This window comes from Balaenoptera borealis (genome assembly GCF_965194805.1).
Source record: "Balaenoptera borealis genome assembly, chromosome: 7".
Taxonomy (NCBI): Eukaryota; Metazoa; Chordata; class Mammalia; order Artiodactyla; family Balaenopteridae; genus Balaenoptera; species Balaenoptera borealis.
In genome coordinates, this window is record NC_138864.1 from 69337902 (window position 1) to 69358140 (window position 20239).

General features: G+C 35.8%; 1 protein-coding gene across 1 annotated transcript in view; it reads right to left on the minus strand.

The window, feature by feature from the left end:
- Nucleotides 1-13473: 13473 nt before the first annotated feature.
- SDHAF3 (succinate dehydrogenase complex assembly factor 3) overlaps nucleotides 13474-20239 on the minus strand; it is a 79289-nt gene continuing 72523 nt past the window's right edge. Inside the window, exon 2 of the mRNA XM_082398666.1 lies at nucleotides 13474-13710. Coding sequence (XP_082254792.1) covers nucleotides 13507-13710 — 204 coding nt within the window. The 3' untranslated portion in view covers nucleotides 13474-13506. The remainder of the gene's footprint in view (nucleotides 13711-20239) is intronic.

The window sequence follows — 20239 nt, forward strand, 5'->3', positions numbered from 1 at the left end:
GTTGTTGCCCAAGGCCCTCCAGACATGCACACTGCACACCCCAGGCTGCGCACTGCCCTGCCAGTGAGCAGGATCCCAATACCCCAGCTTCCTCTGCAAGCCTGCCTGCCAGCCAGCCTGCCTCAGCATACCTGCCGGAGACTAGCTCTAGCCTGGGCAACACAGCAAACATCTCTGCTATTATGTGGGCTGCAACCACACCTTCTCCAGTGAGTTCCGAATCCCAGCCTCGGGGAGGGTGCTTCATTCCAACTTTGTCCTTCCTTGGGTACCCTCCCTCACCCCTAGGCTATTCTCTAGAGTTCCCTTTACATCTTTAGAGTTATTTCCCTATTATATTTAATACTTTTTTAATTTTAAACTTTTCATATTCAAATTAATGGTAGTTTCTGTCTCCAGAATGGACCCTCATGCACTATTTTTAGATATTTTATTCAACAAATACTTACTGAATTCTTGCAATGTGGGCAGCACTGTTCAAAGTAGTAACAAAGCATCAGTGAACAAGACAAAATTCCTGCCCTAGGAAAGTTGTATTCTCTATAGGAAGATTGGGGCATCGGAGTTAAATGATGTGAGATGTCTCTTAGGCTCTAGAAGGCAAAAGGTGTCCCTCACATGTTTCATAAACCTAAGCTTTGAGATAAAACTCACATCTGCTCCCTACTTTAGAAAAGTTGGTTTAAAATACTGACTAATTCAAATCCAGTTCCTTCAAATGTTTCTACCACAATCTTTTTGTTTAATCATATTTTAAAGTCAAATTGCTTTTGAGTGATCTTGTCTTGTAAGTTCATTATGATATATATTTTAAATTTAAAATTTTACTATTCTTTACTATCCTGGTGCTTGGTACCGTTTCAGTCATCTAGGGTGAGTGGCAGTATTCATTAGATATGTCGTTACTATGCAGATATTCTTTCGAAGTTGCTTAGCAACAATTATTCGATATTCAGCTCTTAACCAGCTTTTGCACAAAGATGTTTTGAAACCCTGAAGAGGGTGTACTATTTCAGGTATCTAGCTTTGAACTCTTATTTCTTTGCTAAAATAGCACCAGTTAATCTTACAATTTGTACAAAAATGATATATTTATTAAAGCCCATAATAATTGCCAATTGAACCCAGCATTTCTACATGTTTCTGTCAAACTTAAGAGATATCCAAAACACAAAACTAGTTGGAATAAGTGAATTAGTGTTTCAAATTCACTAATCTTGAGTGTCAAAATGAATTTCTTAATCAAATAAATTCTGAAAATGAAAAGATGAAAAATGAGATTAGGCTAGGTAAACTTACCATCTTCAAATTCAGTAATTTTATATGAATCTAATTGACATTACAAAGATCCTCTAGTCCCTTCTCTATCAGGTCTCTTACCAAAAGAACAAAATTAGAAACCAAGAGAAAATGCAAACAACCCTCAAGTATTGTTCACTGCAAAGCCAAGTTTATTTGAAACAATCAACTAACTTGGTGCCAAGGGCTAGAAAGCAAAGACCTTTATAAAAGATGAATAAAAGCAACAAGGGCAGACACAAAAGTAACATTATCTTTATTTTCCCTCGCAAACCGGTATGTTCTTACATTACCATACTGACCAAGTTCATAAAATGTTATGAATACATCAAAATTGCGGCGAGTTTGTTTAGGCTAAAAGAAAGAGGGGAGCTAATTAAAAGAAAGAAAACTTGTTGATCCTTAATTGAAACAAAATAATTATTTTCCTGTTTTATTTAATCATGGGTGGTTGTTGTTTGAGTTCTACTGCTTTACTAAAAACAAGCTCAGAAATTCGTCAAAATTTCCTAGAGAGCTTTTAAAAACTGTCTAACCCTCTTAAGTGCCCAGGCCCTATCCGATATAGCATCTTCAGAGTGGGCACCCAGTAATTTGTATTTTTAAAAATCCAACATCATACACAATGGTAAAATGCTCTTTAAATAAGTCCCAATATGCCGTGTGTGGGGCAGGGCAAGAGGTTGTTGATAACTTTTTCTTCCTATGATCTTAAGCAAGTGTCTCCAAAAGCCTTTCAGACAGTCTATTTAGAGATTTTTATTTTATTATTTCTCTTTCCTTTGCTGTTAGTTTAAACAACAGCTATCTTTCCCACTCCCAAGGTTTTTACTAGTTTAAAAAATGAAACTCAATGAGGTATACCAGATATACAGAAGAATGTATAAAACATACATGTATAATTGAAGAATAATGATAAACATTCACATAAACATCACCCAGTCAAAATATAAAACATAGCCACCCAGGACCGCAGAAAACCCTCATATGTCCATTACCAGTCACAACCTTGTTCACTCCCATGGAAATAACCATCCTTCCAATTTTTATGACTGTTATTTCCTTACAATTTTACCACTAATATCTGCATCTCTTACAATTTTGTTTCATTTTGACTGCTTTTGAACTTTGTACAAATGGATTCATACCATATGTATTCATTCGTATTTGACTTCTTTCAGTGAGTATTATGAGAAGCTATAGTTCATTGTTTCATTGCTATATGACTATCCATAACTTTTTATCCATTCTACTGTTGAAGGACATTAGGTTTGTTTCCAGTTGGCAGCTGCTAAAATAATTCTTACATGAACATTCTTGTATAGTATCCTAATCCTCCACAAGTGAACATATGTAGGAGTGATTTTGTCAGTGGTAAAGTAATCTTAATAACGACAGTACTAGCAAATAACAATGAGAGCAAACACTTTATAGTGTTTATTTTCCAGTAACTGTTCTGAGCAGTTCATTTTCCAGGAACTGTTCTGAGCAGTTCAGCAAACACTTTATAGTGTTTAGTTTCCAGGAACTGTTCTGAGCATTAACTCATTTAATCCTCACAAGGGCAAAAATTGATTCTTGGAGGCAGGGTAGGAGGACAAAATCTTACTCTTTTCATGTATAAAGTCATATGCTCGAGATCACAGAACTAGAAAGATGGGCTTCAAATCCATATAGTTGGCAGCAGAGTCTGTACTCAACTACCGCATCATAATGTAATAGTATGTATAGGCTATAAACATCTTCAAATTTGTAAGAGAATGTTAAAATGTTTTCCAAAGAGGTTATACTAATTTATACTCCCACAAGTAGGATACGAGAGTTTCCATTATTTCCTTTTACAACACTTGTTATTTGTCAAATTCCTTATTTTAATCTGGAGGTTGTGTAATACAATATCATTGTGATTTGCATTTGCATTCCTCTATTCAGATGAGGCAAAGGGTATTTTTTATGTTTACTGATCATGTGGGTTTCCTATTTGTGAATTTCTTGTTTAAGTTTTTTGCCTGTTTTCTATTGGATTTTACATCTTTCTCATTGATATGTAGGAATTCTTTAGATGTTCTGAATACTATTTCTTTGGCCACCATACGTGGTGCAACCATTTCTTCACACTCTGAGGCTTGCATTTGCACGCTTTCCTCCTTTTAATGAAAAAAAGTAACATGTTAATATATTCAGATTTATTTACTTTTTTCCTTTACAGTTAGAACTGGTTGTGTCTTATTTTAAAAATCCTCTACCACCCCAACATTTTGAAGATATGCTCTGTATTATATTCTTACAGTGTTGTAATTTTGCCTTTAACATTTCAATTTTAAGAAACCTACAGCCAATTCTAGGCACCAAAAAAAGTTGTGTTTTTTTTTTTCCACAAAAATACCCAATTGTCCAAGAACCATTTATTGAAAGGGAGTCCTTTCTCCACCACCATTATGGCAATGGAAGTACCACCATTGCCATAAACCAAACCTCCATATAATTAAATGCTACACTGTCTTAATAACTATAGTTACGTTACCGACTGGAGTTCTTCGAATCTTTAATCAATAGAAATTAGTAAGAGGCCAGACAAGAAATTCAGGCAAGGCTTTATTGGGACTCGTGCTGCAGCACAAGGGAGCGAAAGCAAGCAACAAGCTAGCCTTGCTAGCTCTCTGGGGTGTGGGCGAGCTGGTCCCTTAAATGGGGTGAGGTTAGGGGCAGGTCCAGGGGTCGGACAGGAGGGGTGGCTTGGGTGGTCTGCCCACCCCTTTGGTGGTGCTGGGATCATGTGCAGTAGCCTGTTTTGCTCCCAACACCTCAGAAGTGGCGGCTGGGTTTTGGTCTTTTTGTTTCTTGTTTTTCATAATTTGCCCCAAATGTACATGCACACAGTTACTTTTCAGTCCCTTGTAGTTTCTTTGTATTCTGCTGCTTGAGGAGACGTTTGTCCAGGTGCAAGCACTGCAGCAAAGGGTCCCAGGTCCCAGCCTGTCTGTTATGTTTGGATATCACAGGCAGGGTAAATCCTATTACATTGTTCTTCTTAGAGTGTGCCTTGGCTATTCTTGGTCTTTGCATATCCATATGGATTCTAAAATGTGCTTGTCAATTAGAAAAAGATCATCTGGAATTTTGATGAAAATCGCAATGGAACTACAAACCATTTGGGGATACTTAAGATATTTACAATATTCAATCTTTAAATCTTTGAGCATGGAGTTCAACTTCATTTGCCTTCTTTTAGTGTCTTTAAGTAAAATTTCACAATTTTCTCCAGAGAGTTTTGAATATCTTTTGTGAAACTGCTTTCTAAGTATTTAATACTTGATATTATTTTAAGGATACTTTCATAAATTTTCATGTTGTTTGTTGCTATATAGGAATGCAATTGACTTTCATATAGAAATTTTTGCATCTAACAAACTTCCTAAATTCTCTTATTCATTCTAATGATTTATAGATTCCTTTAGATTTTCTACATATATGATAATGAGACTAACAGTTTTGACTTGAAGAGCAGTGATGACAGACATTCTTGTCTTTTCCCCAGCCTCAAGGAGAAAGCTTTCAAGGATTCTTCATCATGTTTGCTGCCAATGTTTGGTAGAAACCATGTAATCAGATTGATGAAGTAACCTTTATACCTACTTTGTTAAGAGAATTTCTATCATGAATTGATGTTGAATGTTAAGCAAATGCTTTTTCTACATCTAATGAGATGATCATGAGTAAATCTCCTTTAATTTGATTATGTAGCGGATCACAGTAATTGATTTTCTAACAACTATGGATTTCTGGCATAAACCTGACCAGGTCATGATGAATACTTACTTTAGGATTTTGCAACTATGTTCCTAAGTGAAATTGGCATGTAATTTTCCATTTTATCATTTGCTATCAGGAATTTGCCAGTCTGATATAAAGTTAGTTAGGGAGCAACCCTCTTTCTCTGTTCTCTGTAAGGGCTTAAGTTCGGAATTATTTATTTATTGAATACTTGGCAGTACTCATGAAAGAAGTTATTTAGGCCTAGAATTTTCTTTCTAGGAATATTTATTAATTTAATAACTGTAAAACCATTCTTCTATTTTGGTAAGCTATATATTTCTAAAAATGTGTCCATTTCTTCTACATGATACAAATTTATTGGTTTTTAGTTGCTCATAGCATATTTAAAAATCACAGAAATAGTTATGTCCTCTTATTCACTCCTGATATTATTTGTGCCCGCTCTTTTCTTAACTTCACCAGAGACTTGTCACTGTTGTATTTTTTCAAAGAATGAACTTTTGAATTTTTAAAATTTTCTGCCCCTATCTTGATTTTCTTTTCTTTGAGATTATTTTATGCTGTTTTTCTAATTTATTAAGTTACATGCTTCTCTCATTAATATTCAGCCTTTCTTTTTTTCTTTCTTTCTTTCTTTCTGCTAGACACATTTAAGGCTATTAATTTCCTTCAACTACTGCTTTGGCTACAACCCACATATTTTATTAAGTATTCCACTAGTGCTCAGTTTCACTTATATTCTAGGATCCATTAGGATTTCTTGATTAATTCATGGGTTATTTGGAACTGTTAGCTTCCTAGAATATGGGGCTGTTTAATCACTTACTTCCCAGGTAAATACCAATTTAAAATGATCCTCCTAGTAAATTGAACCTTTCATTTTATGAAGTTACTTCCTTTAGCAATCTGCCTTAAACAATTTTTTTCAAATATGTATATATCTACATCAGCTTATTTCCGATTGGTATAACTTTTACCATCATTTTACTTTCAAACGTTCTGTATTTTATGCTTTAGGTGTGGTCTCTTACCATAGCATATAATTGGTTTCTTTTAACCAGTTGAACAATCTGCCCTTAACTGGATAACATCATCCATTTACATTTAAGATAATTACTGACATTTTGAGTTATATCTCTCAATTTTTATCTCTCTAGTTATCTCTTCTATGTTTTTTCTCTTTCCTTATTTTATAATGATTATTTTTTCCTATTTCATTTTTCCTTTCTACTAGCTTGGAAGTTATATACTCATTTCTATGTAACAACCACTAACATGTTATATAGAAATGAGTTACACACTAGAAATCACATTTCCACTTAGTTAATCAGTACTTTTATTCTCTTCTCAGTCCATCCAAACTTAGAGCACTTATTCCAATCACTACCCTACCAACTTACATATTATTGTTTTTTAAATCCCTCATTTCTTAACCGCAGGAAACATCATTATTGTTCCATATGGTCAATGTTCCTTTAGATTAATCTATATTTACAACAATCTTGGTCCTTTATTCCTTCTTTCATCACCTTTCTACTATACAAAGCACATCCTTTAGAATTTCCTTTAGTAAGAACCTGCAGGTGGCAACTGTGCTCATGCTTTGTTGTCCGAAACTGTCTTTATTCCACCGTCATTCTTGAAATATATTTGCTAAGTATAGAATTTTAAGTTATTTTTTGCTCACGCATTACAGTTATCCAACTGGGTTCTGGCTTCCAAATCAGCTAAAGAAAAGTCTAGCTGACGTTGCTCTGAAGGTTATCTGCAACTTCTGTTTTAGCTGCTTTTACAAGTTTTTGTCTTCAGCATTCCACTGTTTCACTGCAGTATATCTAAGTGAGGATTTCATATTTATCCCACTTGGGATAAATCTGTGGACTGGTAATTTTCATTGATTTAAAAATTCTCAGCAATGATTTCTTCAAATATTGCTTGTGCCCCATCATCTATTTGAGACTATTATTAGCTATACATTAGACCCTTTGGATCTCTCCACTCTGATATTTTAAAATTTCTCCTCTATGTTACATTCTCGATCATTTCTTCTATTTTGTACTCATTGATTCTCTTTTCAGGCCCATCTAATCTTGTGTTAAACCTCCACATTGGCTTATTTTTAATTTTAATTCTTCTATTTTCCATTTCCAGAATTTCTATTTGGTTCTTTTTTAAATATGCTAGGTCCGTTTTTTATAATGCCTTGTTTCCTGTAGATATTTTAAAACTTTTTATTTTTTAAACATATAAACTTAGATGTTTTATATTATACATGTGCTAATTCCAAAGTTATTTTCTTGTATCTTTTCTGCCTTTCATTCATGATGCTAGTCTTCCTTATGGACTTTATTTAAACTTAAGGCATTCATTTCCTAGGAAAACTGTCTAGCATCCTCCAAAGATTTGTTTACATCTGCCAGGCATTCATTCTGGGGCCACTAAATTCATAGTTCAAGTTTTGTCTGTTTTAGCACCCAGATAACTTGAATTTGGGGTGACTTCACTTTGCACAAACACTGGAGCAGGTTTGCTTCTGGCTCACTCTTACCCTGATGGTGTAGTCCTTAGTGGCTGGCTTTCTCCACCTCTGGAGGGCTGTATGCTTTGTCCTCTGCCTACTGTTCCAAAGGACTATCAAAACCAAAGCTGAAATTCACCCTCGGAGCCAAAGAGGCTTCAGCAGTTTCACTTAGATATTGGCCTTGTAGTTACTTAATCTCTTAGAATACTGCCAACTCTAAATGCTTCTCCAAAATGCTTTTATATTCTACCTAAAAGTTTTCATTTTCATGAGGAGAAATGCTCAGATTAACAAAGTCTGCCACATTACTGAAAAGGAAATCTAACGTCTTTGTGAAATGTTGTCTATTTCATAGCATCCTTTTCGTGCTTATCAATGTCGAGTAATTTCCCATGTCGTTAAAAACCCTTTGTAAATCTAAATTTAAATTGTTTGACTATACATGTTATCACAACTCACTTAACCTTTCTGATGTTTGGGGAATTTTTGTTCTCAAATTTTGACTCTTTTAAACACCAATAATATGTTTATATCAAAAACTTTGTCCACATTTCTAATGTTTCCCCCGCCTTAGGGCAGAATTCTAGAAATAGAGTTAATGGGTCCAAGAGGTATGGTAATTTTTAAAGTTCTCAATACACATTGCCAATTTCTATAAACTGTACTAGATTCCCCTCAACCACCACCACCAATGGTAAGTTGATAACTGAACCATCTCTAGATCAAATTTGCATGTCAATAAGGCGTTTACAGCCAAATGGAGAATAATATATTAAGGAGTATGCCAAAGACAAGGAAGCCATATACAACTTACTACAGAAAAAGAAAAAAATTCTAAGTCTGAAATATCAGACTAGGTAGAGAAAAAGTAATGATTCTGAAATAGTAAAGCAGTAGAGTGCATCAGTTTTAACTATATAACAAACCACCACAAAACACAGTGACTTAAAAGGACTACCATTTACTTAACTTATAATTGGCAATTTGGGCTGGGATCAGCTGGGCAGTCCTTCTGGGCTTGGCTGGGCTTATTCATGTAACTGCAGTTGGCTGAGAGCTGGCTGGTCTAAGATGGCTTCATCTCTGCTCCACATTCTCCACAAGACCAAGTTTGTTCACATGGTAGCCGGGTAGGTTTCCAGTAGTGCAGGTGGAAGTGTACAAGGCTCTGAGGCCTACAGCCTGAGTTGGCATAATGTCATTACCCACATTCTTTTTAGCAAATCAAGAAACAAGGCCAGTTCCAGGTTTGGGGAATTCTAAAACGGATGGAATTCCTGACGGGAGGAACTGCAAAGTCACACTGCAATGGGTATGGGTACTAGAAGCGATAGAGAACTATGGCTGTTTTGCAGTCCACCACATGGAGTTGTCAGAATTGAATAATGAGAGGGAGGCCTCCAGGAAAATTGTGAAAATCTAGGCTAAATTACAGAATTCTGGACTGAGTATATGTTAATATCATTCATTCCCTGAGGAGGGAAGAAAAGTAATTTTAAATATGAGTTGGAAAATGCCAAACAGAATTTTAAACACAGATCTGAAGGTAAGAAATGAGATTTAGGTTGGTGTTTTAGATTTAAGAGTATAGCTAATATCTGAAGCAATGGATGTGTAAAGCAGGAGTCCTAAAGACGAAATCCCAGAGAACATCACTTTTTTAAAAACGAGAAAAATTATAACCTAAAGGAGAGTTAGGCAGTATACAAACCAAGCAGGAGTGAGTAAATAATACTATCAATCAAGCCTCACAGGATAACATATCAATCTTTTTTTTTAAAATTTTTTATTTATTTATTTTTGGCTGTGTTAGGTCTTCGTTGCTGTGTGCAGGCTTTCTCTAGTTGTGGCGAGCAGGAACTACTCTTTGTTGCGGTGCGCAGGCTTCTCACTGCGGTGGCTTCTCTTGTTGCGGAGCATGGGCTCTAGGCGCACAGGCTTCAGTAGTTGTGGCGCGCGGGCTCAGTAGTTGTGGCTTGTGGGCTCTGGAGTGCAGGCTCACTATTTGTGACACATGGGCTTAGCTGCTCTGCAGCATGTGGGCTCTTCCTGGACCAGGGCTCGAGTTCCCTGCATTGGCAGGCGGATTCTTAACCACTGTGCCACCAGGGAAGTCCTTAACATATCAATCTTATACTGATTAATACCCTATTAATTTTGGCAAGTGAGTGGTTACCTTGGTGAGAGCAGCAGATGAGGTAAAAGGAAAAGGAGACAGTGACATTGAGGGTATTGCTAAATGGCTGGATGAAGTGAAAGATCACAGAAACTAGGGCAGATTGGGATGGAAATGAAGGCAGTAAAGGAATGATACTGAACAAACTGAGTGGTCAAAAGGCTAATGAGTTCACAGTTACAGACCACTCTCTGACATGCTGCTGCTTTCATCAGTTCCCACACTCTTAGTGTCTCAGTATTTACACAGCATACCTACAGCAAACAAAACAAAACCCCACAACAGTTTCACTACATAGTTCAAACAACTCAGTAGGTATTTAAGTACTAACAAACAAGTTAGCACCTACTGGACACTACACAGCTTCTCAAACACTGTAATCATACTGGACATTTTCTGTCACTAATTTTTGTGTGGTATTTGCTTTTCTCACAGCAATTGCTAAAGCCCAGGTTTACAAAGATATGTCATCCAAAAGAATGTTGCAATACAACAGTAAAACTGAAATACCTCAAGCTAGTAACTGTGTGGTGTCCAATAAATATGGCTGTGATTTCCTGAAAAATTTGAAATATCCTGCAGCACCGCTGTGGTTCTCTGTGGTGACCTGGGGCATCTCAGTTCATATTTTGGGAACCACAGCTCTATCCCCTATCCTTGCTTTATTTCTTCATAGTTCTAACCACCCTACCTACTTTATTTATGTATTTTGTTTCCCTCCTTTAGAATGTAAATTCCATAGGGATAGACATTTTGTCTTTGATAACTGCTGTATCCCAGTCTCTAAACTGATGCCTGGCATATGAAGGTTCTTTGGTATTTGTTGAAAGGATGACCAGGTGCAGAAGGAGTAAAAAACTAATCACATTGAGATGCAATGAGAAAAGCATGGAATGTAGTAATTCATAATTTCAGAATTGGATCTTATTCATTTTTGAATAAAGTAGGTTTAAGTGTAGCCAAGAAAATGGGTGGTTGGATTAATGAAAGTGAATAATGAACCATCAAAGAACCATCTGGCTACTAGGTAAGTCAACCACATAGATTAGTACTAATGTCACCAAAATGACGGCAAGACATGAAATGAAGAGGTATGAGCCAGGTACCAAAGAACAAGAAAATGTATAACCAAAAAGAAAGTACTAAAAATGAAAGAATTCTTAAGTAAGGGTGACATAGTGATGGGTTGAAAGGGACAACAGGAGGGGGTTCTATGTTACAGTGAGTTCCAAAGGATCCCCAACTCCCACATCACAAAACACAGAGACGCAGTGTCCTCGCAGGTGTTAGGTTTCTATTAACCAAGAAGATGAAAAAGATAGATAGTACTATTAAGAGTTTAAGGATGTAACGTATTCGTTCATGATGAAACAGGGTTCCTGAATGCACAGTTAAGATTAACTTCAGGGCAAGGGCTTTATCTTATTCATTGTTTTATTCCTGGAGCCTGTTATAATGTAAAGACTAATTACTGATTGACTTAAGAGAAAAGACTCACTGATCAGTCTATCGACTGATCAGAGAGGAATAGGAGAAAGGACTGAGGGACCCACCAGCCATACACATAGAGAAAGCACAAGACAGAAAAAACAGAGCAAATATGAATTAATTTTTTAAAAAGCTGACATAAACACAATTGCATCTGAAAAATGATCACTTAAGAATCTCAGAGTACACGTACATAATTATATATGCAAGTTGTTTTAGTGTACAATATTTTTTTTAATTCATAATCCCAGTCACATTCTAAAATGCTTATTTTTTTTTCAGTGTATAAATCGACTTAAGTGTAAGAAAAAAATAATGAAAGTGTTTTTATCTCCCCATGAATTAGGCCATAAATGAGATTCTCAAGGTAACTACAAATTAATTTAAGCGGTCATCTGTTATTAACAAAAACACCAGAGAAATGTATTAAACATTGTAAAATCTAGTAGACAAATGGTAATATGTATAATACTGAATCCTAAAGCTTCTTTTTAACCTTTCATTGTAAATAAACAATGACTCAGGGAGAAGGGACATTTAAAAGAATAATCATATGTATTATTAAAGCAAAAGTGATAAAATTTTCAGGGTAACAATGTAGTTAAATAATAACCTTGCTGGACTTGAGCTCACCTCCTCTTGCAAAAACTCCAAAATCACAATCAGCTGATTTTTCAGCAGAAACTCTGCAGGCCAGAGGGAGTGGCACGATATAATTAAAGTGATGAAAGGAAAAAACCTACAATCAAGAATACTCTACCCAGCAAGGATCTCATTCAGATGTGATGGAGAAATCAAAAGCTTTACAGACAAGCAAAAGCTAAGAGAATTCAGCACCACCAAACTAGCTTCACAACAAATGCTAAAGGAACTTCTCTAGATGGAAAAGAAAAGGCCACAACTAGAAACAAGAAAATTATGAATGGGAAAGCTCACCAGTAAAGGCAAACATACAGTAAAGGCAGGAAATCATCCACACACAAATATATCAAAACCAGCAATCATGAGGAGAGTTACTAATGCAGGATATTGGAAATGCATTTGAAATTGAGACCAGCAACTTAAAACAATCTTGTATACATATAGACTACTAAATCAAAACCTCATGGTAACTGCAAACCAAAACTACAATGCACACACAAAAAAGAAAGAGCAATCCAAACACAACACTAAAGATAGTCACCAAATCACAAGAGAAGAGCACAACAGAGGAAGGGGGGAAAAAAAAAAAAAAGGCCTTCCTGGGTGGCAAAGTGGTTAAGAATCTGCCTGCCAAAGCAGGCGACACAGGTTCGATCCCTAGTCTGGGACATGCCGCAGAGCAACTGAGCCCATGTGCCACAACTACTAAGCCTGTGCTCTAGAGCCTGCATGACAAAACTACTGAGCCCACATGCCACAACTACGGAAGCCCACAAGCCTAGAGCCCGTGCTCTGCAACAAGAGAACTCACTGCAATGAGAAGCCCACGCACTGCAACGAAGGGTAGCCCCCAGTCCCTGCAACTAGAGAAAGCCCACACACAGCAACAAAGACCCAACACAGCCAATAAATAAATAAATAAATAAAATAAAAAGAAAATTTTAAAAAAGGAAAGGAAGACCTACAAAAACAAATCCAAAACAATTAACAAAATGGCAGTAAGAACATGCATATCGATAATTTCCTTAAATGTAAATGGATTAAATGCTCCAACCAAAAGACACAGACTGGCTGAATGGATATGAAAACAAGACTCCTATATATGCTGTCTACAAGAGCCCCACTTCAGACCTAGCAACACATACAGACTGAAAGTGAGGGGACGGAAAAAGATATTCCATGCAAATGGAAATTAAATAATAACCTCAGAATTCTACATCTATCAATCATTATCATAATATACTTATAAAGCTAAAGCCATGAAGCTAATGCTTGAACAAGAATAGCATTAAAACGAGTTTATACATAAAAAAATTTTTGGCAAAATTTCACAAGCTTGTCCATTTTAGAGCCATTCTTTCTTGTTCAATCCAAAAAACAAATCTATCCAGCAAATGCTGTTACTTCAATAATGTAAAGTTTCATCCACTTATGATCCTGATCTGTATATTACAGAGAGCATTCATCCCCAGATAAAAGAATATTTCATTAACACCAGGCATTCTCAAAGCCTGAAAGCTTAAGAAATAAATTTTAAAAACCAATGATAGTTAAAATAAGGGGCTCTGAATTTGAAATGCTTTGTTAAACTTTATTGTATAGACTAAAATTTTGGTTTCCTGGACTCAGTAATACTAAACTGCCTATTGGGTTTAGTAGCTTCTTGCATCAGCTCCTGCAACTGTCCAATTTGTTCATCACGAAAGTCATTAAGTCTTTCTTCTGGTAGGAAGATTCCAAAACATGCTTTTTCAGTTGAATTGTGTCTGTTTTCATTAGCTTGTTGCTGTAGCACTGCTGCATATGCCTAGTAAAAAGAAAAAGATTGAAGGTTATAGATATTAAAATGAGATCTGTATTCATTTAATGTTGAAGAACTTACTTAAAGAATTCTATCACTGAGTCTTGTGCATTTGGCAAATAAGACACGAACAATATAGAGCTGTGTCTTTACTATTCAGTGATAATTTCAAATACATCTATCTTATTTTTAGCATTTTAAGAGTTTTATTACCAAAGTCCTGAATCTGGAAACCTAGAAGGTTCAAGGCAGGTAGGAGTGGTCCATGAATGGCTTTGAGAGCATGCATGAACCACCCAAAAATCATACACAAAATTGTATGTACACAAACATGCACGTAGTTCTGGGGCCATAACTTTCATCAGATTTTCAAAGGGGGAGCCATGGGTCTTATAGGCTTAAAAGTGGGTCTCAAAATTCTTTAGGTTCATTCCCCTGTCTTCAATTTAAAAACGAATTTAAATCGCACTTAGAAAAATTTTTCAAACCTTTAAGCTTTCAATATTTAACAACCATCTTTGCCAGAAAAAAATTCTACATTTTTCACACTGTAATTTTTCTCTCATTGTCTTCACTTTCAACTTAATATTCCAACTACCATTACCTAGCACAGATTAATTAAAAGCAGATTCTCACTCTAAAACCAATATTTTAATCAGGCAGGAAGTACCACTGTATTTCAGTCCATGAAGTTAAATTATGTGCACCCTCTGGGTAAGTAAACAAATTAGTTAATTGCTTATAACTAACTGTTAGATACCAGCATCACCAAAGAAACTTTAATTTCAGATATCCCAAACCTTTATTTGAATTGGAAATAATATCTTTGTCACATTTTACAGAAACCCATTTCATATAATACCAAAAAATTGCACACACCCTAGGGCTTTATAAATTCCACTTCAAAGTAATTGTATAATTTGGATAATACTTTGTAATAGGGTGGGTGGGAATCTGTTTCTGCATTGTAGGATGTTTAATAGTGTCCCTGGTCTCTACCCACTAGATGCCTACAGCACCCCTCCTCTTAGTCTTGATAATCAAAAATGTCTCCAAAGACTGCCAAATGTTTCCTTGCAAGCAAAGCTGCCCAGGTTGAGAACTACTGTCCTAAAGACACTTTCCAGCATGTGGACAAGAGGCATTCAAAGAATGTTCATTGTGGCATTCCTTATAAAAGCAAAACATTGTTTATTAATAAAGTGTTTATTTAGACACTTCTTTATAATCCATTAAGTGAATTCAATGTCTGTATTAACATGAATAAATCTCTAAAATAATCAGAATCCAAAAAGCAAGTTAAAAAAATTTATTCATTTGTAGAAATAGAAAAACCAATACTCAAATTCGTATGAAAATGTGAGAGGCCTTGAAGAGCCAAAACAATCTTGAAAAAGAAACAAAGTTGGAGCATACACAGTTCCCAATTTCAAAACTTACTGGCTTTAGGGTAGATATATATAGACCAATGGAATAGAACTGAGCATCCAGAAATAAACCCTTACATATATGGCCAACTGACTTTTGACAATGGTGTCAAGTCCATCAATGGGGGAAAGAATATCTCTTCAACAGGTACTCCTGGGAAAATTGGATTTCCACATGCAAAAGAGTAAAGCTGCATCCCTACCTCCCACCATATACAGAAATTAACACAAAATGGATGAAAAACAAACATAAGAGCTAAAACCATAAAACTCCTGGAAGAAAACAGGGGTAAATTTTCATGACCTTGGATTTGGCAACGAGTCTAAGATATGACACCAAAAGCATAAGCAACAAAAGAAAAACTAGATAAATTGGATTTCATCAAAATTAAAAACTTCTGTGCATCAGAAGACACTCAGAGTGAAACGAAACTGCAGAATGGGAAAAAATATTTGCAAACTATATGTCTGATAAGCATTTAATAACCAGAATATATCAAGAATTCCTACAACTCAACAATAAAAAGACAACTCAAAAAATGGGCAAAAGACTTGAGTAGACATTTCTCCAAAGATATATAAACCATCAACAAGGACATGAAAAGATACTCAACATAATTAGTCATTAGAGAAATGAAAATCCAAATCACAATGAGATACCACTTAATACCCACTAGGATGACTATAATAATAGATAATAAATAAAAGGAAAATAACACATATGGGCAAGAATTTGAAGAAACTGGAAACTTGTACATTGCTAGTGGGAATATAAAATGGTATAGCCACTGTGGAAAACAGTTTGGCAGTTCCTCAAGATGTTAAAGAATTACCATATGATCCAGCAATTCCACTTACAGGTATATACCCCAAATAAATGAAAGCAGGAACTCAGATACTTGTACATCCATGTTCATAACAGCACTCATTACACTCATTATTCACAACAGCAAATATGTGGAAACATATCCATCAACAGATGGATAAATAAAATGTGGTATGGACATATAATGGAATATTATTCACACTTAAAAAGAATTCTGATACATTCTACAACACAGATGAAACTTGAAAACATTATGCTAAAACTGAAATAAGCCAGACACAAAAAAACAAATATTGCAGGATTCCACTCATGTGAAATATGTAGAATAGGCAAATTTATAGAGGACACCAGGGGCTGGGGGAGAGGGAGTGGGGATGTACTGCTTTTGGGGCACAGAGTTTGTTTGGGTAAGAAAAAGTTTTGGGTATAGACAGCGGTAACCGATGAACAAGACTGTAAATGCAATTAATGCCTCTGAGTGGTACACTTAAAAAAGGCTGAAGTGGTAAATTTTATGTTATATGTATTTTTACCACATTAAAAAAAAAGCTATGCAAGGAGTTCTACTCCCATTAATAGTGGAGTACCTTCTATCAGACCAACCCTCCTGCAGATAACAAAGTCTACACAAAATATAATCAAACAACAATCCCAAGACACTGGAGAGCAACCAAATCAGAAAGTAGAAAGGAGATGACAGAATGGAGAATGACAGGGAACACAGGGTTAGATTGCCACTTTTATGGCATTTTTCCTGAAGGAAGATGCCAGTTGGTGCTGCAAGGTTACTGAGGACTCAGAGCACAGTGTGGGAGAACAGCAGCAGTTGGAAAGTAAGAAAGGGAAATCTCAGAAAAAGAACTACAAAAGGGGAACCCCAAATTCTGCAAATAAGCTCTGCCAAAATCTCTGGCTAACCCCTTAACTAAGCATGCCCACGACAGACTACAAGCCCAGCTAAGGCAAAAAGAACTAAATAGACACTTCTTGTCAAGGGGGACAAAGAGTTTGGAATCTGAGTTCTGCTAAGTTAACTGCTTGATAAAACAAAAATCAATACACTTTGGAAGAACATAGTGGAATAATGTCTCTACAATGTATCTATCATTCAGTGTCCAGAAAAAAATCCAAAATTACAAGAAACATGAAGAAACAGAAAATGTGACCCATAATCAAGAGAAAAGGCAATGCCTGAAATGGTTCAGACATTGCCTGCAGCAAAAGATTTTGAAGCAGCTATTATTTATGTTCAAATACATAAAAGAAAATGTCAGAATAAATTCATAGATGAGAAATCTCAGCAGAAAATGAGAAACTGTAGAAACCAAATGAAAACTCTAGAACTCTAAAATGCAGTTATCTGAAATTTAAAAATCCTCACTGAATGGGCTTAACAGCATACTAGAGATGAGAAAAGAAAGATTCAATGAACTTGAAAGTATGTCAGTAGAAATTATGCAACCTGAAAGTGAAAAACTATTAAAAAATGAACTTAATCTATATTTCTGTTTTTGTGCCAGTACCATACTGTCTTGCTTTGTAGTATAGTCTGAAGTCAGGGAGCCTGATTCCTCCAGCTCCGTTTTTCTTTCTCAAGATTGCTTTGGCTATTCAGGGTCTTTTGTGTTTACATACAAATTGTGTGATTTTTGTTCTAGTTCTGTGAAAAATGCCAGTGGTAGTTTGATAGGGATTGCATTGAATCTGTAGATTGCTTTGGGTAGTAGAGTCATTTTCACAATGTTGATTCTTCCAATCCAAGAACATGGTATATCTCTCCATCTATTTGTACCATCTTTAATTTCTTTCATCAGTGTCCTATAATTTTCTGCATACAGGTCTTTTGTCTCCTTAGGTAGGTTTATTCCTAGATATTTTATTCTTTTTGTTGCAGTGGTAAACGGGAGTGTTTTCTTAATTTCACTTTCAGATTTTTCATCATTAGTGTATAGGAATGCAAGAGATTTCGGTGCATTAATTTTGTATCCTGCTACTTTACCAAATTCATTGATTAGCTCTAGTAGTTTTCTGGTAGCATCTTTGGGATTCTCTATGTATAGTATCATGTCATCTGCAAACAGTGACAACTTTACTTCTTCTTTTCTGATTTGGATTCCTTTTATTTCTTTTTCTTCTCCGACTGCTGTGGCTAAAACTTCCAAAACTATGTTGAATAATAGTGGTGAGAGTGGGCAACCTTGTCTTGTTCTTGATCTTAGTGGAAATGGTTTCAGTTTTTCACCATTGAGGACGATGTTGGCTGTGGGTTTGTCATATATGGCCTTTATTATGTTGAGGAAAGTTCCCTCTATGCCTACTTTTTGGAGGGTTTTTATCATAACTGGGTGTTTAATTTTGTCGAAAGCTTTGCATCTATTGAGATGATCATATGGTTTTTCTCCTTCAATTTGTTAAAATGGTGTATCACATTGATTGATTTGCATATATGGAAGAATCTTTGCATTCCTGGGATAAACCCCACTTGATCATGGTGTATGATCCTTTTAATGCGCTGTTGGATTCTGTTTGCAAGTATTTTGTTGAGGATTTTTGCATCTATGTTCACCAGTGATATTGGAATCAAGACAGTATTGTACTGGCACAAAAAAAGAAATATAAATCAATGGAACAGGATAGAAAGCCCAGAGATAAACCCACACACATATCATCACCTTATCTTTGATAAAGGAGGCAAGAATATACAGTGGAGAAAAGACAGCCTCTTCAATAAGTGGTGCTGGGAAAACTGGACAGCTACATGTAAAAGAAGGAAATTAGAACACTCCCTAAAACCATACACAAAAATAAACTCAAAATGAATTAAAGACCAAAATTTAAGGCCAGACACCATAAAACTCTTAGAGGAAAACATAGGCAGAACACTCTATGACATAAATCACAGCAAGATCCTTTTTCACCCATCTCCTAGAGAAATGGAAATAAAAACAAAAATAAACAAATGGGACCTAATGAAACTTAAAAGCTTTTGCACAGCAAAGGAAACCATAAACAAGTCAAAAAGACAACCCCTCAGAATGGGAGAAAATATTTGCAAATGAAGCAACTGACAAAGGATTAATCTCTGAAACATACAAGCAACTCATGCAGCTCAATATCAAAAAAACAAACAACTCAATCGAAAAATGGGCAGAAGACCTAAATAGACATTTCTCCAAAGAAGATATACAGATTGTCAACAAACACATGAAAGAATGCTCAACATCATTAATCATTAGAGGGATGCAAATCAAAACTACAATGAGATATCATCTCACACTGGTCAGAATGGTCATCATCAAAAAATCTACAAACAATAAATGCTGGAGAGGGTGTGGAGAAAAGGGAACCCTCTTGCACTGTTGGTGGGAATGTAAATTGATACAGCCACTATGGAGAACAGTATGGAGGATCCTTAAAAAACTAAAAATAGAACTACCATACGACCCAGCAATCCCACTACTGGGCATATACCCTGAGAAAACCATAATTCAAAAAGAGTCATGTACCAAAATGTTCACTGCAGCTCTATTTACAATAGCCAGGACATGGAAGCAACCTAAGTGTCCATCGACAGATGAATGGATAAAGAAGATGTGGCACATATATACAATGGAATATTACTCAGCCATAAAAAGAAACGAAACTGAGTTATTTGTAGTGAGGTGGATGGACCTAGAGTCTGTCATACAGAGTGAAGTAAGTCAGAAAGAGAAAAAGAAATACCATATGCTAACACATATATATGGAATCTAAAAAAAGAAAAAAAATTGGTCAGAAGAACCTAGGGGCAAGACAGGAATAAAGATGCAGACCTACTAGAGAATGGACTTGAGGATATGGGGAGGGGGAAGGGTAAGCTGGGAGAAAGTGAGAGAGTGGCATGGACATATATACACTACCAAATGTAAAATAGATAGCTAGTGGAAAGCAGCCGCATAGCACAAGGAGATCAGCTCGGTGCTTTGTGACCACCTAGAGGGGTGGGACAGGGAGGGTGGGAGGGAGGGAGATGCAAGAGGGAAGAGGTATGTGGACATATGTAGATGTATAACTGATTCACTTTTTTATAAAGCAGAAACTAACACACCATTGTAAAGCAATTATACTCCAATAAAGATGTTAAAAAAAAAAAAGAACTTAAGATCAATTATCTGCGGGACAATGTCAAAACTGTGTTTAAATGGAATCCCAGAATAAAATGAGGCAAAAATTGTTTTTGAAAAATAAATGTACAGGTTCAAAAAGCTTAGCAAGCCCCAAGCAAGATAAAAACAAAATGAAG